This window comes from Taudactylus pleione, unplaced genomic scaffold (assembly GCF_031769625.1).
Source record: "Taudactylus pleione unplaced genomic scaffold, aTauple2 ptg000230l, whole genome shotgun sequence".
Lineage (NCBI taxonomy): Eukaryota > Metazoa > Chordata > Amphibia > Anura > Myobatrachidae > Taudactylus > Taudactylus pleione.
Window position 1 is genome coordinate 8,573,412 of NW_028284632.1, and position 22,441 is coordinate 8,595,852.

General features: G+C 43.7%; 1 protein-coding gene across 5 annotated transcripts in view; it reads left to right on the plus strand.

Moving 5' to 3' along the window:
* Nucleotides 1–1,316: 1,316 nt before the first annotated feature.
* The window catches only part of ACOT11 (acyl-CoA thioesterase 11), a 61,927-nt gene continuing 40,802 nt past the window's right edge, over nucleotides 1,317–22,441 (plus strand). Inside the window, exons 1-8 of one of the 5 annotated variants that reach the window (XM_088479328.1) lie at nucleotides 1,318–1,458; nucleotides 1,680–1,781; nucleotides 6,461–6,627; nucleotides 8,741–8,810; nucleotides 11,439–11,499; nucleotides 14,308–14,409; nucleotides 16,036–16,171; nucleotides 21,489–21,648. In XM_088479328.1, coding sequence (XP_088335454.1) covers nucleotides 6,486–6,627; nucleotides 8,741–8,810; nucleotides 11,439–11,499; nucleotides 14,308–14,409; nucleotides 16,036–16,171; nucleotides 21,489–21,648 — 671 coding nt within the window. In that variant the 5' untranslated portion in view covers nucleotides 1,318–1,458; nucleotides 1,680–1,781; nucleotides 6,461–6,485. Of the gene's footprint in view, nucleotides 1,782–6,460; nucleotides 6,628–8,740; nucleotides 8,811–11,438; nucleotides 11,500–14,307; nucleotides 14,410–16,035; nucleotides 16,172–21,488; nucleotides 21,649–22,441 lie in introns of all 5 variants that reach the window. The other 4 variants (XM_088479329.1, XM_088479331.1, XM_088479327.1 and 1 more) reach the window with 4 other exon arrangements.

Here is a 22,441-nt window from a genome sequence, read left to right on the forward strand (position 1 = left end):
TTTTAGCTATAAGACCAGGACAACACTATGGGCCTGATTCAGAGATGTACATTGATCAGAGGATGAACACACCTGCCGCATGTGCAAAACGGGTCCTGCGATCTCGCTCGCAGACCCCCCAAACCGCAGCACGATTGACATGCTGCAGCGTTTGGGGGGTGGATCGGGGGCGTGCCTGGTCGCCGTTCCCGGAAATGCTGGGCACTTACGGAGATGCTGGGCTGCCCCCTAGCTCTCCCCGCAATGCGAATAGATGCATCTATTTACTCATCGGTCATTGTTTCACCAGAACTTCCAACCACACAGGACACTGCTATCAGCGGGTGTGGACAGCTTTTCAGCGGGGCGCCGCCACAAGCGCAGGGCGCATTTCAGCAATTTCAAACCGGGCAGATCGCATCACCCCGCAGAAACCTAGCGGGAACACTAGGTTCAAAACAGTGAAATTAATTAAATGAATCTTATAATCAAGTCTTGCAGTTTTAGAGCACCAAGATCAAACAGACAGTGCTGTGCAATATTATTGGATTATACATATATATTGCAATGTAGCTTTCTCTGTTCTGCTTTAATGTCTTGGCACTTCCTCTTAGTACAATGAAAGAAAAGCTGAACTGTCCAGATTATTGTCTCATTCATACCATGTGGTTACTAGTTGATGTCTGTGAGTGTAGCAGGCATAAGCCTGTAGTGAATATTAAGTTCTGACCTATAGTAACCTCCAAGGTACTTTGGCATTTTAGGAAAAGGAACACGGATCTGACACGCTGACAAGTAACATCCCTGCACCATATAGATAAATAAGTTCATCCTGCTCTGCTACATATTTGCTGCAGACAGAGGGGTCTAATCACTCTCATGCAGTTCTCCAGCTGACATATAATCATTGACTAAAATCACAGCAGCCAAGACTGTAATACCCAGACTTCCACAGTCTGTTAAAGCAGCATTTGTCCCATTAATGCAAAACGCAATTTAAAGGGGCAATCCCTGCATCACTGAAAGTCTAATAAATTGCCCCATTTTTTTGCATTAGTGAAGAAACTTAGCATTAGCTGGAAAAATAAAATGTTACTTTGTTGTTTACCCTGTTTTGTACGATTACTCTGGCACTGCAGAAATTTGTAACTGGTAATAATAATAATAATTAATTAACATTAAGTAGACGAAGGATGCATGGACTTGTCCTTGCTGAAAGCCTCTGCACTGCTGAGTACATGCGCTGAATCTGAAAAAAATTTCTTTATTCCTGAAAGAAAGTGACAGGGAAAGGCAAATACTACATGTATCCTGTTACACCCCTGGCTCTGCCAGTTTAAGGCTTGCTCCACGCCTGCTGTACTGGATGAAGGCAGTCTTGGCTGGGGAGGAGAGGGAGGGACACAGAGGGTTGTGTACTATGCAGCCCTTCTCTGAGGACAGGCAGCAGGTGGAGAGGCGACACTGGCTGATGTGATAGTAAACTCTCCTTTCTTTTCTATACTCCATAATTGTCAGCTGTAGAACTTCTCCCACCTCTCTCCTTCCTGTATCCCAGCTCTGTACACTGTGCATGCAGCCCCTCACTGCTGTGTTTCCCTGACCTCCTTGCTGCCTTCTGCTGTTTACTCCCGCACATTGCTCATAGTTACACTCTGTGCTGTCAGGTCACACCTTAGGCTTATACATGTCTCATGTAGGGTTGTACAGGACACATTACTGTGAAACATTGAGTTGCCATTTAACACCGTACAAACATGAAATGACGCAAGCTGAATGAGAGTACTGCAAGAAGTTCACAAGTATGTAATCGTTGTGTGCAAATCTGCATGACACGTGTACTGCATGCTGTGGAGCAATGTTGCGAGGCTTTTCTATGTTTGTTCTTTATATTTTATGTCTGACCTGGTGACTGTTTACTGTTTTATGTCTTCTGCAGATTTGGGAGCTGATTATGAGTTGGGAGTAAAGCAAAAAAAAAAAAAAAGAGTAACGTTACACCTGGACAAACCATGTTGCAATGCAAGGGGTGTAAATACATTTATTATTATTATTATTATTTGCATGCAGGGTAAATACTGGTTACTTTTGCATGTAGGCCACAAATGCTGGACAGCTTTATTTTTACATCTATTTTTTAGCTACAGTATGTCACACTCCCTCTCAAATCTAAATTTCTCTGCACATTTGTAATGTGCCCCACCTGCGGTGCAATATGGTTTTGCCAGGGAGCAAAGTTACATCTTTTTGTGTTATTCTCCCAACTTAAGCTAGAGATGACCATCGGTGGGGTGTCCATTGATGATCACCATCGGTGGCAAAAAAAAAACCCATCGATGGTTTGCACCTCCTTGATGGCCACCGCTGCTAAGGGGCATGGCGGGTCGCGGGCCAATCAAAAATGGGGGTGGGGCTAAGCTCCATCCTGTCAAGAAAAAAAAAAATTAACTCCCACTCATCGCACTCATTCATCGATGGCGGAGAACTATTGGTTCTCTGCCATTGATGGCAAAACTAGTTATCGGGCAGCCACCATAGATTTCATATAATATATTCAATACAGAATGATATATTGTACACATCCCGATCCGTCGTTCATCGCATCCTCCCATCTGCTATTCTGCATGTCAGATGGGACGATGCAATGAACGTTGCAGTGCAGTTACATGCAGCATGAAACAACACATTGCACCGTCGTACATTGGATCGTACAATATGTGTGATGCGAGCGATGTATCATTACATCACACAGCACCGTTGCTGAGACACACATTGTATAGTATGTACCCAGCTTTAGAATCAGACCTTTAATACTGTAACATGGATGTCCAAGTGTGCCTTTTTAACACTTTCATGCTGCCTCCAGTTACCTTGATAAATTGCGTATACTGTTTGGTATGACATAATTTTATTACAAATATATGGCACATAAAGGCATTAATTGGGCCCCTCCAGATGAGCACTTTGTCAGAATTTACATTCTGAAATGGACAATTGGCATGATTTTCAGGTGCTTTGCTTTAGTTGTGCAGTGTATAGCGTGGAGAGGATCTGTCATCCGATGCCGCCTGCGCAATTGTCAGAGCACTGTACTCACATCCGTATATGTGACGTGATCACATTCTGACGCTCTGGTGGTCCTGGAAATGTTTGTAGTGCGCTTCCACTTTTTAGTAGTTACGTACGTTACTGTACATTGCTGTATTACTAAATGGTGGTTATATTTTAAACGTAAGTGCAGGTTTTTTTTTAAGTCACGTGTCTATTTTTGTGCAATTGGATATGTGGACAAAGATGGGGGCATCTATTGTGGTGTTAAATTAGCCTTGGAGGTATGTGGTAAACTAAGGGCCTAATTATGCACCCACATGAAAAAAAAATATATATTTTGTTGTCGGACAAGGTCATTTGAGATTAAAGGGATTGAAAATGTATGAACAGGGTGATGTTTCCTGGTTAGTTTGAGCTGCATTTTCCTCACCTCAAAATTATTATAATTTTTTTTTTCCCACTCACCCTCAGAGTTCTAAATGCATTTCTGTCCCTCAATCTTATTTTAAGTGGGGACGACAAGGGGGCGATTCAATTGTTTTTGCCGACGGCTCTGACTAATTGGTGCCCGACGGAGCAATTCAATTGTTGCTCCGTTAGGACGCGATAGCCGCCAGTGCTGGCATTTCTGCTTGCACCGTCCTGATAGTAGTCTTTCCAAATGGAAAGTGTTGCTTAGCTGATAATCAGTGGAACACGTTTGAGGCCTACGCCTTCAGTGTGGTGTCTTTTGCACCTCACAGGCACATTTTGGGTTCCATTTATCGAGTTTTATCATATGCAACAAGTGTTAAAACTCATTGCGTATGATAAAACTCGTTGATAAATGGGCCCCTATATATGGTACATTTTGACCAATTTGACAAAAACATTCAAAAATGACACATATAATAAGATCCTGATTTCCCCAAATTTTCCTGATTAATTTGAGTCATAAATAATATAAAACAAGTGGCTGTCTCTAAGCCAGTGGTTCTCAAACTCGGTCACCCAGCAGGTGCACAGGTGTATTCATTACTCACTGACACATTTTAAAAGATCCACAGGTGGTTATAATTATTTCACTTTTGATTCTGTGAAGAGACCATGAAAACATGCACTGTGTGGGGTCCTGAGGACCGAGTTTGAGAACCTGTGCTCTAAGCAGTGTATGGTGTGTGAGTCATTAGCATATTTTCACAACTGTGATCCGTGAGAGATCGCAGCTGCGGTGGCATTTATGTCCATACTATAGTTTCCATTATTCCATGTTTTGAAGTTTTGTCCTTGTTTTATACTAGCGAATAATTTATTTTGCAGTATGGTAGGGGTCAAGGTACTTTTGCTACAAGGGCTCCAAGAGGACGGCATGTGTGGGTCATAAGTATATAATGAATGAGGGGTGCAAGTGCACCCTCATCTGTTGATATGCTCCCCCCGAATAACCTGGGTCTACGGGAACTGCTAGGCGACTCTGCATACACTTATACATGTATTTTTGTATGTACATGGCTGAACATCCCCTTCTTTTAACAACTTTGTTTAATCATCTAATGTGTAAGCACTGTATCGTTAATGATGCGCGCTCCCGCGGGTCGTTAATGATATCCTCAGTCGCTTGTACTTGCAGTACAATCTAGGGTTATCATTAGCGATGCCATGGTGACGCTCGCCTCCCCCCCCCCCCCCCCATCATCCGTCATTGCCAAGTGTGTATGCACTTACTGAAGCCGATACCCCCGCCGGGTCCCGTTGGTGACGATATCGCTGGGTACACCCATCGTTAGTGTGTACCCAGCTTATGATTTGCAATCCTAGGTCAAAACTTTTTTTTCCAATGGGGATTTTTAAACTGTTGCTGGTGAATGTTCGGTTCACAACAGACAATTCCCCATGTAACAGAGAAGTATCACAGACGTGTAGCTTTGTTTTGTAGTTATTTAGTACACTCATAAAAACATCCATTTGTAATATTGCTTTGTACAATTAACCTTTCTAGAATAAAATAAACTTAAAATAGTGCATTATTGGTATTACAGCAATATCTTTTATAAAACAATTACCAGCACAATGTCACAGTGACACCAGGCATCTTTAATAATGGAAGTATGTTCATATAGAAGTCGTCCATGGTGCAGTGCTCTTGAATTAATAGTCGAGTAAACTAACTTTGGCCCTCATTCAGAGCCGTTCGCTATTTGTGGTCGTTCGTTTAAAAACAAGGGGTGGCTATTCAAATGATCCGTACGCACATTGCAGTCTGTTCACACCTCTAAGTCTGAACGAGCGAGCAAAACATACGCTCGTTTATTTGTTAAAAACGCCCCCTGGCCGCTCGCATCCTACGTCATGTCCGCTATTTATTAGATTAATCGAGTACATCGACCAGCGTATGAACTGCTCGCTATTCTTGTGGTTGGTGTTTGCTACCACAAATTTGCGTGCAGTTCTGGCTATAAAATAACCCAGTGACGTGGTCAATGACGCTGCTGTTTTAAATATACACACCCATAAAACGCCCGTTTTGACCTTTAAGCACGCCTGCGTTCGGATCTCCACTCCCCATTTTCAAGCTCCTTCCCCTGTTACCACCCACATACGCCTCATTCTGTCACTCAAAATAGCAGGCCCTCGCTATATTGCGTACCAACGATTTTCGGCCGCACTGACTGGTTCGCGCATGCGTACTAAAAACCGTACGCATGCGCAGATGTGCAAACATCGCTCGGAACGAGCGTACTGCCGCTAACGAGCGGCTCTGAATGAGGGCCTTTGCACCAGCTTTCAGCAGTCAGGTTAACTCTGGCTGGTTGGAATGAAAATCTAGTAATGTATGGAAGCCAATGACAATCAACCATATGGTCATAAACACTGGAAAATGGGCAAAAACGATTGGTCAAATTGGTTAAAGTCAATCGATTTAACCAATTTATCTGGATGACAATTTTTGTCTGTTTTTCAGTGTTTGTGAGCAAATGGTCGATTGTCATCTGCTCCCATACATTACCAGGTTTTCATTGAAACCAGCCAGATTGGACAGATATCTGACAGATAATTGTATAGTGTGTGACCAGCATTAGGGGTATATTTACTAAAGTGAGAGTTTTTAGAAGTGGAGATGTTGCCCATAGCAACCAATCAGATTCTATTGAACATTTAACTAGCACCTTCTAGAAGATAATAGCTAGAATCAGACTGGTTGCTATGGGCAAACAAAGTTTTAAACACAGAAAAATTACCAATATGATAAACAGTCCCAGTGAATAATCTGAGCATTACATGATGCCAACTCCAGCAGTGTTTTATAGAAGGTTTTAGTTAATGAAAGTGTTATGTTGGACGCACTTTTGCAGAGATGTCTCACACAGTCAGTGCGCTTAATAAATGGGCTCCACTCTAATACTATTTAATATATGTTGAGAGTTTAAAGCCAGGTCTTGTGTGTTCCCAGGTGATTACGGTTCGCTCACTGGGCCATGGCAAGCAGAAATGGAGATGTACGGAACCCCACAGAGGTGCATATGAGTCAGATGGTGCTGCCATGTCACGCCAACCACCGTGGCCAACTTAGTACCGGACAGTTGCTGAAATGGATAGACACCGCGGCCTGTCTGTCGGGTGAGTGGATAGGCAACCTTATCTGTCACCATCTACTAAACTACATCCTATGCGATGAGTAATACATTATATAATGCCTTTCCTAGAGTACATTATAACAGTACTAGCAGTAACCTTATATTATAGATTACAATAAGAACATTGGAATGCTTTGTGCTGGATAAAAGTAGTGTCCGTGTCCTAATGACAAAAATTGCCATTAGACAGCCGCACGTATTTGGCTAAATCTGTATACCTATTTAATCAATACCATAGACATATCTCTCACAGGTATTTAAGACCACTTCTTTGACTAGGCTTAGGGGGCTATTCAATAGTTTTTTGGCGGTGATTATTAATGGGTGCCCAATGTTGCAATTCAATTGTTCTGGGCACCCATTATTTATCGCGGTCTTCACGCCCAATTAGACCGGGTTTAGCTGCGTAAAACGGGGAAACAGTCTAAAGTCCTGGTTAGGGCACCCAAACTGCTGTTTGGGTGCCCTAATAACAGGTTCATTGAACATTTTTGCTTGCACCCTCCTGAGGGGGCAAACAGAAATGCTTGGCACTGCCGGCTATCGCTCCCGAATGGAGCGACAATTGAATCGCCCCCTTAGAGTTTTGCTCAGTATTCCAATACCTAGCCCACGACATCACCACCTTGCTGGCATCATAGGCAATCCACTGTTTCCCTGACTAATATGGTTTCTCCATAAAGATTTGTACCATGCCCTCCATACAGCTTTTCCCAATGACAATGCATCAAAGGTTTGGGGCACTTCTGTCCTTTACACATTTATCCACATGCACCCTGTGCACCTCCATTGGGTGTTTTTGAAGTCCTGTCTCCAATTTGATGCTGTGGCAAGTGGTTGGAGGATGGTATTTGCAGTTTGAGTGATATCTAATTTTGCTTTTAGTTGGACTCCTCTGAGCTAGAGTTATACTTCCACCTTTCTTCTTGGAGTGTCTGCAAATTTCCTCAGATTAGGACTCAGAGGTTCCCAAACACGGTCCTCAAGGCTCCCCAACAGCTCAGGTTTTAGATGTATCCATGATTAAGCTCAGGTGGTTAAATCAAATTGACTGAGGTACTCATTAAGTCACCTGTGCTCAACCATGGATATCTCTAAAACCTGAACTGTTGGGGAGCCTTGAGGACCATGTTTGGGTACCTCTGGATTAGATATTTAACTTGTGCCTTACGCTGAAACCAGCTGCCACACACCCTCCCCTATCTCACCAACTCATTACTCTCTCAGCCTCCTCCGCTGGTGAGCTATCTTCAGGTGATATAGAGATATATATATTATATATCGCTGAACAACCCTTCAGACTTTGTAAAACTTGTACATGATGATATTGGGCGGGAGAGTTTGGCTTTTCTATGGAACCAAATGGTTTTGTCTTTTGTGCTAACATTCCTATCATTGGCCAAATAGTCTATTCAGATAGTAGCCCAATGTAAGGTGCCTATTCGGTTCTGTCGTGGCCCACTTAAACCACCTTCATCCATAAGATTTCTCTGTCATCTACTCTTCAATGTTGGAGGAACCATGGTAAAAGCTGTGACCAGCTTTTACCACTTTGTAGATATAAAAGCTGGTCACAGAGCAGCTTGTACCACACTTCCTGGAATTGCCCATAGCTAGCTCTGCTTTGGAATCTTTCAGTTGATCCCTGATCTGTTGGCCAATATGGTCCCCATTTCCTACATTAGCTCTAGAGGAGAATTCTTAATATATGGTTGGTTATATACTACTAGGTTTTTAATATGTGGTTGGTCCTATACTAATAGCTAAGAAGACCACAGTTCGCCAAGCATGGAAATCAAATAATCCTTCCTCAATACAAAAAAAACCTGCTAGAATTTAGTTATGTCATTAAATAGGGAGTCTATTCCTCCCTGCACAATTGTTACTACCCCAGAGTTGCCGCCAATATACTGGTTTTATTGTTAGTGAGTAATGTTAACATTAACATCGTTGTTTGTGATGTACTTTTGTGGAAGCTATACCTTTTATTGGTTCCCATTTGTAGAATTGTTCAAGGAAATTAATAAAGAACCGAAAACCCCATTATATAAACCTCACATCTGATAAGCAACTCAATATATCTTTTGTTTTTATAGCGGAGAGACATGCAGGCTGTCCGTGCGTCACTGCCTCAATGGATGACATCTATTTTGAGCATACAATCAGGTATTAAGATTATTTATTATCACACACACAGATTACGCAGTGCTTTACAGAGGATAATTAGTCATCTACATCAGCCCCTGATCCAGCGAAGCTTACAATCTTTATCCACTATCACATGTTTACACACACGCACACACTAGGTTTAATTTTTTGTCAGTATCCAGTTAACCTAGTACCAGTATGTTTTTGGACTGTGAGAGGAAGCCCACTCAAACACAGATGCTATGAGGCAGTAGTACTAACCACTACACCACAGTGCTTCATTTCCATTGTGTCTAGCTAGTCTTGTGAGTTTGGGTATAAACACTTTTATGATCAGGCAAGATGCAAACCTTCTGGTGCACTCCTGAGCTGGGTTGTGGGAGCAAATCAGAGTGCCTGGAGGAAACCCACGCAAACACAGGGAGAACATACAAACTCCACACATATTGGGTCTCGGTGGGAATTGAACCCAATTCTAAACACTAAGCCTACTGTACTACACATTTCATACAACACAAAAGAACAAAATTATTAGTTAGAATGATATCATGTGCAATTTTGCAACATACATAATGTGAAATTGACTGCTCCTTAGTAATAAATGTATCTGTGAAGTCACAAAGTAATTATAATTATTCTTACTTTCAAAAAAATAAATAAATATTGTATACAAGAAACATTTTTTTTCAATTGACAAATTATGAGCTTGTAAAACCAAAACTCTTTGGGCTCTATTTATTAACATTATTTTTACTAAAATAAATTGAAAAAGGGTGTTTGCACACCCTTTTCACATTATTTTAGTATCACCTAAAGTTACTAAAGGGCAATTGAAGTAGAATTCATAAAATTCTACTCCAAGCCCTAATTATCACTTATTTTTAGTAAGCAAATCGCGTTCCCCATAATTGTAATGGGAAATGTGATCTGGCCAAAGTTACTAAAAATAGATTGAAAAAATACCGGGGAAAGCCCTGTGATAACGACGCCACCTGGAGGTGGCGTTATCCAGGGTGTCCCCCGGTTACCGGACTCCTGCTCTGCTCGAACGGGCTAAGCAGAGCCTGGAGCCGGCCTCAGTGATCAGCTGTGTGGTCTAAACAGACCACACGCTGATCACTGCCAAAAAAAAAGAAAACAAAGGCCCTCATTCAGAGCCGGACGCTATTTGCGGTCGTTCGTTTAAAAACAAGGGGTGGCTATTCAAATGATCTGTACGCACATTGCAGTGTGTTCACACCTCTAAGTCTGAACGAACGAGTAAAACATACGCTCGTTTATTTGTTAAAAACGCCCCCTGGCCGCACGCATCCTACGTCATGTCCGCTATTTATTAGATTAATCGAGTACATCGACCAGCGTATGAACTGCTCGCTATTCTTGTGGTTGGTGTTTGCTACCACAAATTTGCGTGCAGTTCTGGCTATAAAATAACCCAGTGACGTGGTCAATGACGCTGCTGTTTTAAATATACACACCCATAAAACGCCCGTTTTGACCTTTAAGCACGCCTGCGTTCGGATCTCCACTCCCCATTTTCAAGCACCTTCCCCTGTTACCACCCACATACGCCTCATTCTGTCACTCAAAATAGCAGGCACTCGCTATATAGCGTACAAAGGATTTTCGGCCGCACTGACTGGTTCGCGCATGCGTACTAAAAAGCGTACGCATGCGCAGATGTGCAAACATCGCTCGGAACGAGCGTACTGCCGCTAACGAGCGGCTCTGAATGAGGGCCAAAATTTGTAAAAAAAAAACTTACCTGAGTCCAGGGACCGATGATTGGGGCTCCGGCGATGTCCTGCCTCCAGTCAGCTGGTCTCCCATCTTGCATGGGGCCCGGTCGTCACCTGACCGGGTCCCAGTGCAGGATGGGATGTCAGCTGACCGGAGCCACGGAGGACATCACCGGAGCACCGATCACTGCAGGTAAGTGTAATTAAGGGAGGGGGGTCCGCGATCGCGCGGGGCTGGTCTTAGCGACGGCTGGTCGGCGCATGAGTGGACACTTGTCACGGTATTTTTTGTGAAAATACCATGGTAAGTGTGCGGAGGGGATTCGCAGGGACAGAGCTTTATTGCGGTGTTAATGATGTCTTTTGACATCCGTACATGCAGGCCAAATTGACGATATCGTCAAGAATTGCCTGTTCAGAGATGTGGCAGGATGATTTCACTGAAAGATATCTTTAAAGATACCTTTCAGTGTGTACACCCAATATCGTTTGTCCTGCACTACAGAAAGTTCAAGGGAAATCTTTCACCATTATCGTTCATACAGCTCATCGTCTAATGTGTATGAGCCTTTACTCAGTGGGGTTTTTTGTATGTAATTTATTTTCTTCAAACGTTGTTTGCTATCTCAACAGAAAATTGGGTCATTTTGTATCTAAGGTTTATTCTTGGGTGATGGGCTGAGACCCAATAAGTCACTATATATTTTGCCGTCATAAAGTGCCTATAAGTGGGTTTACCATTAGATGTGGAATCAGCCAGTTTTGGAAGCCTGAAACAGATATATGGCTTTTCAAGTTATGTAAAATAGCATTGAGTTGGTGATTATGTTCAAAGATATAAATAACCCTGTTAATATATTTGTCCCTGATTCTCGCTTAGATTTTTTTGTTGGTTGTTTTGTTTCAGTGTGGGGCAAGTTGTTAACTTGAAGACAAAAGTGAACCGTGCTTTTAATTCCAGTATGGAGGTTTGTATTGTTTATTTTGTTATGTGTGTACTTTGCAGATAGTGTGTGTGTGTGTATTATATATATATATATATATATATATATATATATATATACTGAAGTGCCAACAGTCACGGCATAGCAGTATATAAAGGTAAAAGTAGGTGAGAGGCCCAGACTTGCATCAGTTGTAAACTGACCTCTTGTGAGTAAGTTTGAACACTGGCTAGGCTACTCATGGCAAGGTGACGTAAATTATCGGCATTCGAACAGGGCATGATAGTGGGTACCCAACTATGGGGCATTCCATTTCCAAAGTTGTGCAGACAACATTCCTCGATGTATGGTATCAAATGTGTACTGGGAATACCTCATGGAAGGCATTACCACCCACCATGGACAGCGCACTGGCTGACCACGTGTGTTTAATGATTGTGAACAGCGACATCTGGGCAGAATTGTCCAAGGTAACAGACAAGCGACACTGGCTTAAATCACATCCACATTCAATGCAGGAGGTACCAGACGCCTATCCAGCAGGTCAGTGCAGCATTATTTAGCATCCATGGGATATTGGAGCAGAAGACCCACCAGGTGCACCTGTTAACACTATGACACCGGTCACAGCGCCTCACCTGGTATCGCGACATTGCTAAGTGGACCCTGGATGACTGGCAACACAAGGCATGGTCCGATGAGTCACAGTTCCTGTTGTTTCGGGGTGATGGTAGGGTTGGATTGGCACAGACCCTATGAGGCCATGGACCCCAGTTGTCATCAAGGCACCATGCAGGCTGGTGGTGGTTCCATTATGGTGTGGGATGTGTTCACGTGGCATGGGTTGGATCTGCTGGTCCGTCTAAACGGTTGATGACCATTTGCAGCCCTTCATGGACTTCATGTACCCCCACAACGATGGAATATTCGAGCAGGATAATGCACGGTGTCATCGATTCCAAGTTGTCCAGAATTGGTTCGAGGAGCTTTCTGCAGAATTCCGATGCATGGTGCGACTACTGTCGTCTGACATGAACCCAATCAGCATGTAAGTGGTGGAGAGGCCCATTTACATCCAAGATCCTGCACCTACAAACATCGGAGCTGTGGAAAGCTATACAGATGGCATGAGGTCAACATCTCTCCAGAGGTCTTCCGTCCACTTGTGTAATCAATGCCACGTCGAGTTGCTGCACTTCCCCGGCTAGAGGGGGTCCTATACTATTCTAGACATCTATCCCATGACTTTTGGCACATCAGTGTCTGTATGTTTTTATACATAGATTATATATATATATATATATATATATATATATATATATATAATAAAACAAGACAAGACCTGCACCTCCTTGCATGGATTTTCTTTCCAAGGGACTCTGGGCCTGATTCAGAGCCGCTCGTGAGCGGTCCGATGTTCTGTGTACGTGCATGCTTCGCTCTGCGCGTGTGCGAACTACACACTGCGTTCGCAACCCTCTCGCTTGCTCAGCAAAGGCGGCCCAGGGTAATGAGTGACAGGAGAGGCCATTTGTGGGTGGTAACAGGGGCAGGACACTAATAACGGTGGGTTGGAGATGCGAACGCAGGCGTGCCTGAGTGTTTCAACGCCCTTTTCAGAGGCGTGCATAATTAACAGGCAGCGTCATAGTACACGTGCCTTTTTTTAACACTGATTTCCTTGCAATGCTTGAGTTAGGGTAAAGCTACCTCAAGCACTGCGTTCACATCCGATGGTGCTCGATGTACCAATGTTTTAATACACTTCCTGGGGATGAAGGTGTTGCGTGTGGGCGGCTCTGCCTGAGGGATTGGGCGTACGCATACACAAAGTGGCTACTCGCTAAGACATGGCGGGCGTGCTTATGACTTGGCGAGCGATTGCTTCCCATGGCGTCACTTTGAAAAATTTGCATATGCATCTAGCGAGCAAACACAGATAGCGACCGGGTCTGAAACAGGCCCTCTGTGCTGAGCTAGCTGTGGGACAGCCTCTGGGAGCCTCAGGAGCGAGCTCTTTCAAGCTATGTAGAGTTTTTGTGGTACCCTGGGTCAAGCAGTTGGTACAAGATCTGACCTCCTGAGAGTCTTCTAGCCTGGCTTAGTGTTAGGAGCAGGTGTGCACAAGGGGTTTTAGTTTCTTAGCCATGCCACCTGTGTGGCACTTAGGCTCTGAGATCCTGTGTTTCCCTGTGGGTCAAGAAGCACATGCAGTGAGGGTTAATGAGTATCCAGAAACACCCCCAGTCGGATGTATTTTTTTCCATAATATCTAGCCCCAAACCCTCATTGCATAATGTTGTGATTCGAGAGTATTTGGGGATTCATAATGACGGAAAGCTCCCTACCCATATACATACAGTACAGTACAGGACCCCACCCTACAAATGCTGCGTTTTCCCTGCGGTCTCCATTTATATGGGAATGCAGACAGTCCCATCGTTGCTAGATCAGTAACGTCACTAGTGGCTAGTGAATTGATAGGCTGTAATTGCACGCATATTGATTCAGGACAAAAATAGCTGATTGGTCATATTGAGCTTTCTAAAAGTGATTAAGTGCAGATCATAACCTTATTTGGTAATGCCAGTTGGCTTCCATTGCGCTGGTGCGCTTAGATTTCTGACCACGTGCATGGGTTAGTGCAGGCCAGCACCTTATAATGCATCCGGGCCGTCCACCCAGGCAGAGTGGTGCAAACCTCATAGAAAAGCAATTTGTGATGTGTTTCACCTGCGCTCCATGAATGAGGTCTACTGTGTGTAGTTGATGGGTCCACATTGAGCATTTTTGTTAATTGATCACTTTGTTCCCATATTTTTGTCTCTCTAGGTTGGCATCCATGTCACCTCAGAAGATCTGTGCAGTGGAAAAGAGTGGAAGGTGTGCCAGGCTTTCGCTACATTTGTTGCCCAAGCACAAGGCAATAAAAAAGTGAGGTTACAGTTTATTAAAACCAAAAATGCATCATTTATACTAAATATCTTCATACAAGACCTGTGGGTCTCGCGCATGCACACGACGGAGCTCCCTCCGTCGTGCGCGTTAGAGCACCATCGACCCGCTTGCGAGCGTCCTGCGCTCGCGAGCGGATCTGAATTAGCCCTTAATTCACTAAGGGCAGGATGTATCAAGTATCGCAAATACCTCCCCCTATAGGATGTTTTTTTAACGGCGGCATGTATGATTATTTACCTGCCGGAATAGCTCTTCTGATATACAGCTGTCCCGGCAATATATTGACTTCCCGGTTTATAACCATGGTGGATTCCTCTCTGGGCACTTGTTACGTAAAGGAGTTCATTGGCTTCTATAGGCAACATCATATAGATGTCATTGCCTATCGGGCACAAGTGGAGACTGATGCATAGGGGCACATCGCAGCCCCATAGAATTCTATGCTTGTGCCACGGGTCTCCGGTATCTGTTGCTGACAGAGTTACATATGGGAAAGCCTTGAGAAAAACTGCTGCATTTTTGCCAATGATACCCCACCCTATATGAGGCATATTACATGATAATGACACCTAGAACTAATCTGAGCGGGTAAAGCTGTACAGCTGGGTACACACTATATGATCCGCTGTACGATATATCGCTTCGTCATGGATTGGTGCGATATATCGTACGGATCATGCAGTGTGTACGCTCGAGCCGTCGTTTGCGAGGGCCGTTCACAGCAGATGGGATGATGCAATGAACGACGCCATGCTGCTGCATACAGCATGTAAAGATATATATCGCGCTGTTGTACACTGGATTGTGCAATGTGTACGGTTAGTGCAATGTATCGTTACATCATCTTGGGCGAGATGTACTAAGCTCTGGAAAGTGATAAATTGGAAAGTGATATATTCAGCCACTCTGCTCCTGTCATGTTACGGGCTGTGTTTGAAAAATGACATTTAGGAGCTGATTGGTTGGTAGTTTATCACTTTCCAGAGCTTAATACATCTGCCCCATAGTGTGTACCCAGTTTAGCCTTTACATTTATAAACTTATAGGTCTAGGGAAAATAAGAAAAGTTAATATATATAAACAAGTTTGTATCATATTCCATCCAAACATACATTTTTTTCCCCCATCATCTATTTCAGGATGAGTGATTACTAGGCAAGTCGAATTGGACAGTTAGGAACGTTTTTTGTGTGTAATGTAATAATACAATCATAAAGCCACAAGGGGGCGGCAGTAAGCTGTCCGTAAACTAAATAACAGATTTTGGTGAGCTTGGAGGTTCTGGTATGACCATACATCCAGGAATAAGAAATGACCCTACCGCAGGGTCTCGTCGCAAGCCCGATGGTCTTGACCATCGCGACCATCATCATGGACGCTCGCATAAGCTGTGGGTGGTAACCCACAGCTATGCGAGCGTCCAAGAGGCCGCTCCATTTTTAGGTAGGAGGGCCCTGATTCAGAGCGAGCGCTCTGGTCAGAGCGTCCGGCTCTGAATCAGGCCCTAAATTTCTTCATAGTCTTACTGACTACTCTCCAGACACCATTGCACACGGTGTCCTGTACTATATTGAATAATTATTCATTGATAATTGCTTGCAGGTGATGTTAAAGCCCCTGACACCTGTCACTGAAGATGAACAACTGGAACACAGTATAGCGGCTGAGCGGCGGCGCATGAGGCTGGTCCATACTGATAATATCAAGGATCTGCTGACCAGGAGCACCTTACACGATGGTACGATTCCCTTGTCCGTTAATGTGTCCATCAGTGCTTAGTGCAACCATGCCATTATTAGCCTATGGTTTCTGAGCATACTCTTTCCCCTATTGTGCCTCTTGCATTGAAATCACCATGTCAGTGGGCCTACACACTACGCTGCAAAACATGAGATTTAGCTTTTCAAATGTGGAGTTGTTATTGGTTTTTTTATGCAGTCTAGAAATATCTGTATTCTCTTTTATATGTTTCCACCGGTAAAAATTACACAGTGTTTAGATTTTTGGGATGCAATATCCAAATGACTGCTGATTGGCTTCACATCCCAGTGCAGGTATTATGCATTCAGCCTGCACTGATGATTGGCCTCCTGGCATGCACATACCACATGCTACGGCACTGATTGGTAGGCTTAGTCGCACATTGGTATAAATGGGACGCTAACAAAAATGCGATCGGCTAATTAAATTAATTTGTATAGGTGTAACACTGCTTGGGGCAGTTCTTTGGTTTATATGTATAATGAAGTTTTTCCTTATCATCTGATCTGGGTCACCCTGCTAGCTGACGCTGGGTTAAGTGGGTTGGACCAAAGGAGTAGGCACTAGAAGACTTATCTGATTGGCTCCACTTCCCTACATAACCCCTCCTGCTTCCCCGAAGCCTCAGTTGTTTTCTAGTGCCTGTGGAGTGAGGCACTATGTTTCTCTGCTCCTTAAGGTTAGCTTTATTTTTCTTTTTGTCACCAGCCTCAGCTCCTGTTTACAGGGCTCAGGCAGTCCGACTCGCTCCTGGTTAACTGGGACCACTCTATCTTCCTTCAGAAAAGGTTTAGGATCCTTTGGTCAGGGCTGTAATTCATCTTCCGCATGTTTCTATCATTTAGGGTTAACAAGCTTCTGGGGAAGATGGTGGCATCATTCGAGGCAGTTCCTTTTGTCAGGTTCTCATTCCCGTTCTCTGCAGGCCCAGATCCTGGCCCATTGGGTCCAAAAGAATCTTCATTTGGACAAGCAGTTTTTAACTTGTCATCTAAGACATGGAAATCTCTACAGTGGTGGCTACTGCCCCAGAACTTGACCAGGGGCAATCCCTTCTGGATTTGGGATTGGATCTTGGTCACCACCGATGCCAGTTTGATCAGTTGGAGTGCGGTGACTCTCGGCCTTCAGTTTCAGGGCTGCCATACCAGGTCTAAAGCACAGCTCCCAATCAACATTCCAGTTTGCAATCAATTGGACAATGCCACCACGGCAGCATATATCAATCACCAGGGAGGCACTCGAAGTCGCCAGGCTATGTTGGTGTTAGCTCAGATCTTTTCTTGGGCAAAGGCCTGGGTACCTGCAATATCTGCCATCCCCATTCCCGGGGTGGAGAACTGGGAGGCAGACTTTCTAAGTCATTACTCAGTGCACCCGGGGGAGTGGGAACTCCATCAGGAGATTTTTCAGGCCATAGCAAACCATTGGGGTTTGCTCGACATAGACCTGATGGCCTCTCACCTCAACAAAAAGTTTCCAATTTACAAAACAGGTCCAGGCACCCTCAGGCAACCTTGGTGGACTCTGTCGATTCCATGGTCCTTCACTCTGGGGTATCTTTTTCCTCCTCTGTACATGTTGGCCAGGGTGCTTCAGAAGATTCAGCGAGAGGGTCTCCAGGTTCATCTAATTGCCCCGGATTGGCTGCTTTGAGCATGGAACTCGTATCTGAAGGGTTTTCTGTCTGACGCTCCATGGCGTCTTACCCTCAGAGAAGATCTACTTAATCAAGAGCCATGTCTTCACCCGAATTTGTCTCAATTAACTTTGATGGCGTGGCTTTTGAGTCCAGAATCTTGATTTTGCTTCAGGCCAGGAAGCCTGTTTCGTCCAAAATTTACCACCGTGTCTGGCGCCTGAACATTCTCTGGTGTGAATGGCGTCATCTTTTGGACATGGTTTTCCTGCTCTCATCTTTTTTACAAGAGGGTTTGTCAAAAGGTCACCGCCTGTCTTCTTTAAAGGGGCTGGTGTCAGCCCTTTTTGTGCTATTTCAGAAACGTTTTAGCAGTAATTCCAGAGGTTCAGACATTTCTGCAGGGTGTGCTTCACATTCAACCACCTTACATTCATCCTATTTCTCCTTGAGATTTAAATTTGGTCCTGGACGCTCTTTAAAAACCACCTTTTGAACCTTTGGAAATGGTAGAGTTGCTCTACCTTACCTTGAAGGTTGTTTTCCTTCTAGCCATCGCTTCGGCTAGAAGGGTGTCAGAACTGGTGGCACTGTCCTGTTTACCTCCCTTCATTATTTTTCATGCAGAAAGGGCGGTATTACGGACTGAGCCGCCTTTCTTGCCTAAGGTAGTGTCCAAGTTTCATATCAATCAGGACATTGTTCTTCCTTCTTTTCCGGGTTCTTCTTCCTCTTCTGATTCCGTGCTCCATCGCTTAAATGTAGTGAGGGCATTGCGGGTTTTACGTTTATCGTACTTTGGTCTTCTGTCATCCTGATTCTCTTTTAGTGCTGGTGGATTCTCTGAAGTATGGCTGGCCAGCCTCCATGCGTTCTATTGCTAGATGGGTGACGGCAGCTATTTGTCAGACATATCTGTCCTTAGATGTGTGAGTACCTACTTACCTCAAGACCCATTCGACACGGGCGGTCGGAGCATCTGGGGCAGTTCGCTGTAATGCATCAGTTGTGCAAGGTGGCAACCTGGTCTTCTGTGCATACATTCACCATGTTTTATAGTTTTTATACTTTTGGGTATGCCGAGGCTGGTTTTAACTGCTGTGTATTGCGTGCAGCCGTGCCGGTCGAGGTCCCCCCCCCCCCCCCCCCCCTTGCTAGGCTTGCTTTGAGAAGTTCCAGCATCAGCTAGCAGGGTCACCCAGATTTGATGATAAGGAAATTGGATTTTTTTATGTACTCACCGTAAAATCCTTTCCTTGTCATCCATCTGGGGGACACTGCGATCCCTTTTGGTTTATGCTTTTATTGTGGTGCTCCTCCAAGCGGCTTTGTTAGAAAATAACTGAGGGTTCAGGGAAGCAGGAAGGGTTATGTAGCTGGGTGGAGCCAATCAGATTAGTCTTCTAGTGCCCATTCTGGTTGTCATTTTTATTTTTTTTATATTTCCTTTCAGCGGGCCCTTAATGTCCGGGCATGCTGGCACTTGTGGTTCTATAAATGCCATCATGCCGGGGCAGACTTGCTGGGACTTGTAGGAAGCCTGTAAAGAACAATATTAATAACTCTTTCTTTACCATTATCTCCTCACCCACCGCCATCAGAGGTCTACATTATGTCCCTGTCAACATTTCGACTGCCTACATATTGATTGTTGATATATAGTCCATGTCAACATTTTGGTTGTCTAAATTTTGTACCTGTCGACATTATGGTGCCTATATTTTGCCTGTCTAACTGATATACCCAACCCAATAATTTTTATACCTGATCTTCAATAAGGACATTTTGACCCATATTTAATAATGAGACCTACTGATGTTGAGAAATTTGACAGAGAACTGGGTCATTGCTGTATCACCCAATCACCGCCAAATTAATTCCAATGTCATTGCATGGGGAAGCCTGTTTAACATAAATCACAGAGTAATAATAATGACGATAACAGAACAACATTTATAAAATGCTTTATTCATTTTATAAAGCATTTAAAAAAAATATATATTATTCTTTATTTTGGCTGGTTGCAAACATCAAATGACAAAAGCTGTACAACAAAGCAAATATGTGTGACCCCTGTTGTGCAGGTATAGGGGAGTCTCTCCACAACTGCCGACTGCCGGATTTCTGTATGTCCTGTAAGAAAGAGATGGAGAAAGCGGATTTGTTCAGTGTTTTGTATCAATCCTCAGTGCAACCAAAATAGATTAGATGGTAACATGAAAGGAATAGCCATGGATCTTTTGGCACTGGGTCCCAATATAGGAGATTATGAATCGCTGTCCAGTAGGGGACATTCTCCGAGCAAGTGCACCGGATATGGACTGGGTACCCCGAAGTCTGCAATTTATCCAGCAGGTGGGCGAAGCAATGAAGGAACATTTACCAAGCCTCACAAGAGTATATTACCACAGATCATACAGCTTCTAGGTCATTTCCTTGTGTTGAATGGAAATGGATATTTTAGCTACCCCAATTTCGGGGTTTTATTACGAAGTATCCTGTTTCTAAATCTCAACACTTCTGGTTGCGTTTCTGCCTGATATTTAAAAGGGCAATGCTTTTACTAACAATGTTTTGCTAGTAAAAGCATTGCCCTTTTAAATATCGGGTAGAAACACAAACAGAACCCGACACTTTGTAAATAAACCCCTTCATGTTCTCCCAAGCCTCCTCGTCAGGTGCAGGACCAAAGTGTCTTTCCCATGCTGCTTAATGCTTCCTCCCTCACAGTCCATTATTTTCCACCTACCTCAAAGGCAAAATCAACACTACTCTAAGGAATAAATATTCAAATGCTTAATCTCCACCATTTTATGTGACACTGGAATTTCTAGATTCTAAATTATTTGGTGAATGATCCATCCTGGTCTCCATGTTTATTTTTGTGTGTCAGCTCAGAAAGTTACCCCTTGTAAGTGTACTAAATTAATCTAAATGCTGTCTTACAATTCTTAACTATTTGACAACCTTGTTGTGTAATAAATATTGTTTGTCTGAAGTTTTCCCACTGTTCTCTCCTGGCACTGTTTGTGTTACTATAACGGAAATGTTGCATACTTTGATTCACATTGATTCTTAAGACAAACCGCAGAAAATGTCTTTTTAAGAAACAAAAAGGGACGAAAGATATTTTTCATGTCAAATCCCACACACCCCTCTCACCTTCTTCTAGTCTCCCAAATTCACAAAGTAACCCAGTACAAAAGCTCTGCACCCCTCTCATCAGCTGGCCCTACAACCTGTCCCTTAGCCCATTGCCACCCGTCCTTGCCCTCACTACATGCCCACCACTAGCTTATCTCTCAGCCTCTCTCTCTCCCCACTGGAACATTTACCTCCTCCTTTAAACAGGTGCTGAACTCAATTATAAGGAAATCATCTCTCTGTCCATCTGTGGTCCTTGTTCTTGTCATTGTAAGTACAACGGTGTGAAAAAAAACCCTCCAAACCTCTCTTTATAATGTAATCCGATCCTAACGAGTCTGCCCACCTCTGAACCCTCTCTGCTCCTCCTATGCCCTTCTTACAGTGTGGTGCCCAAAGCTATACTCCATATTCACAATGTGGTCTAACTAATGAGGACAGCAGTACTATGCTTGCACCATGTGCATTTATCCCCAGCCTGCTGCTTATTAATGCACGGCGTGTCTTGTAGAACTCAGCCCTGAAGGAGAGTTGAAAGGTGTGGTGCTTGCCCAGAAGACCCGAGTGGAGAGTGTAGAACTTGTGTTGCCTCCACATGCCAACCATCAAGGGAATACGTTTGGTGGGCAGATAATGGCCTGGATGGAGAATATTGCCACAATAGCTGCCAGGTAAGAGGCCAAGTTCCACATAACTGGGAAAACATATTATCTTCCAAGGATTCTAAGACCACCAGACCTGACCGCGGAATACCTTTAGGGGAAGTTAGCACAAATTAGCAGTAGACGAGCAGGAGCAGCCTAGTACTCAGGGGAGAACTGGAAATTGGGTCATGTGGGCATACTATACAGAGGCCCCTGTGGTATATGCAGATGGGGTCAATTCTTTAATCAGTGCAATCCGCAATATACACTCACTAATATAATATACGAGTATATGTATTGTGGCAACGAGGGTTATTTGCCATGTTATGCTATAAAGAACATGACTCATTCCCTGGAACATAGAGTAGATGGGTAAAGATGTTGTTCCCTGCTGGATACTTTTAAAACACTATAATACATTTTGGGTTTTGTGTCCAGCGCTTACCTTATGAGTGTGTCTGTATGTGATGATGTGTTTATGAGAATAAATGAGAAGTTCTATATTTAAAATTAAAATCCGTTTTTATTCTGTTATATTGTGTTTGGAGTTGTAATACTCCGTTTGGTTAAATAATGTCCAGAGCAGTATTCTCCTGTCCCTTTGTGTTGGCTCATATTAGGTGAGGTCAGAGAGCTCCTTTAGGGTGCCTCTTTACCGTATGGCAGAGATAAATGCCTACGTCTCCCTATAGCCAGGTGTCTTATTATAATGTACCATAAATGTCCAGAGGTTGCCAATACCCTGTACCAACTTGGTTGCAGGTTACATAAGCAGACACTTTTAGGGTGTCTCTTTCCTTATAGCACTATGTGCCTACGT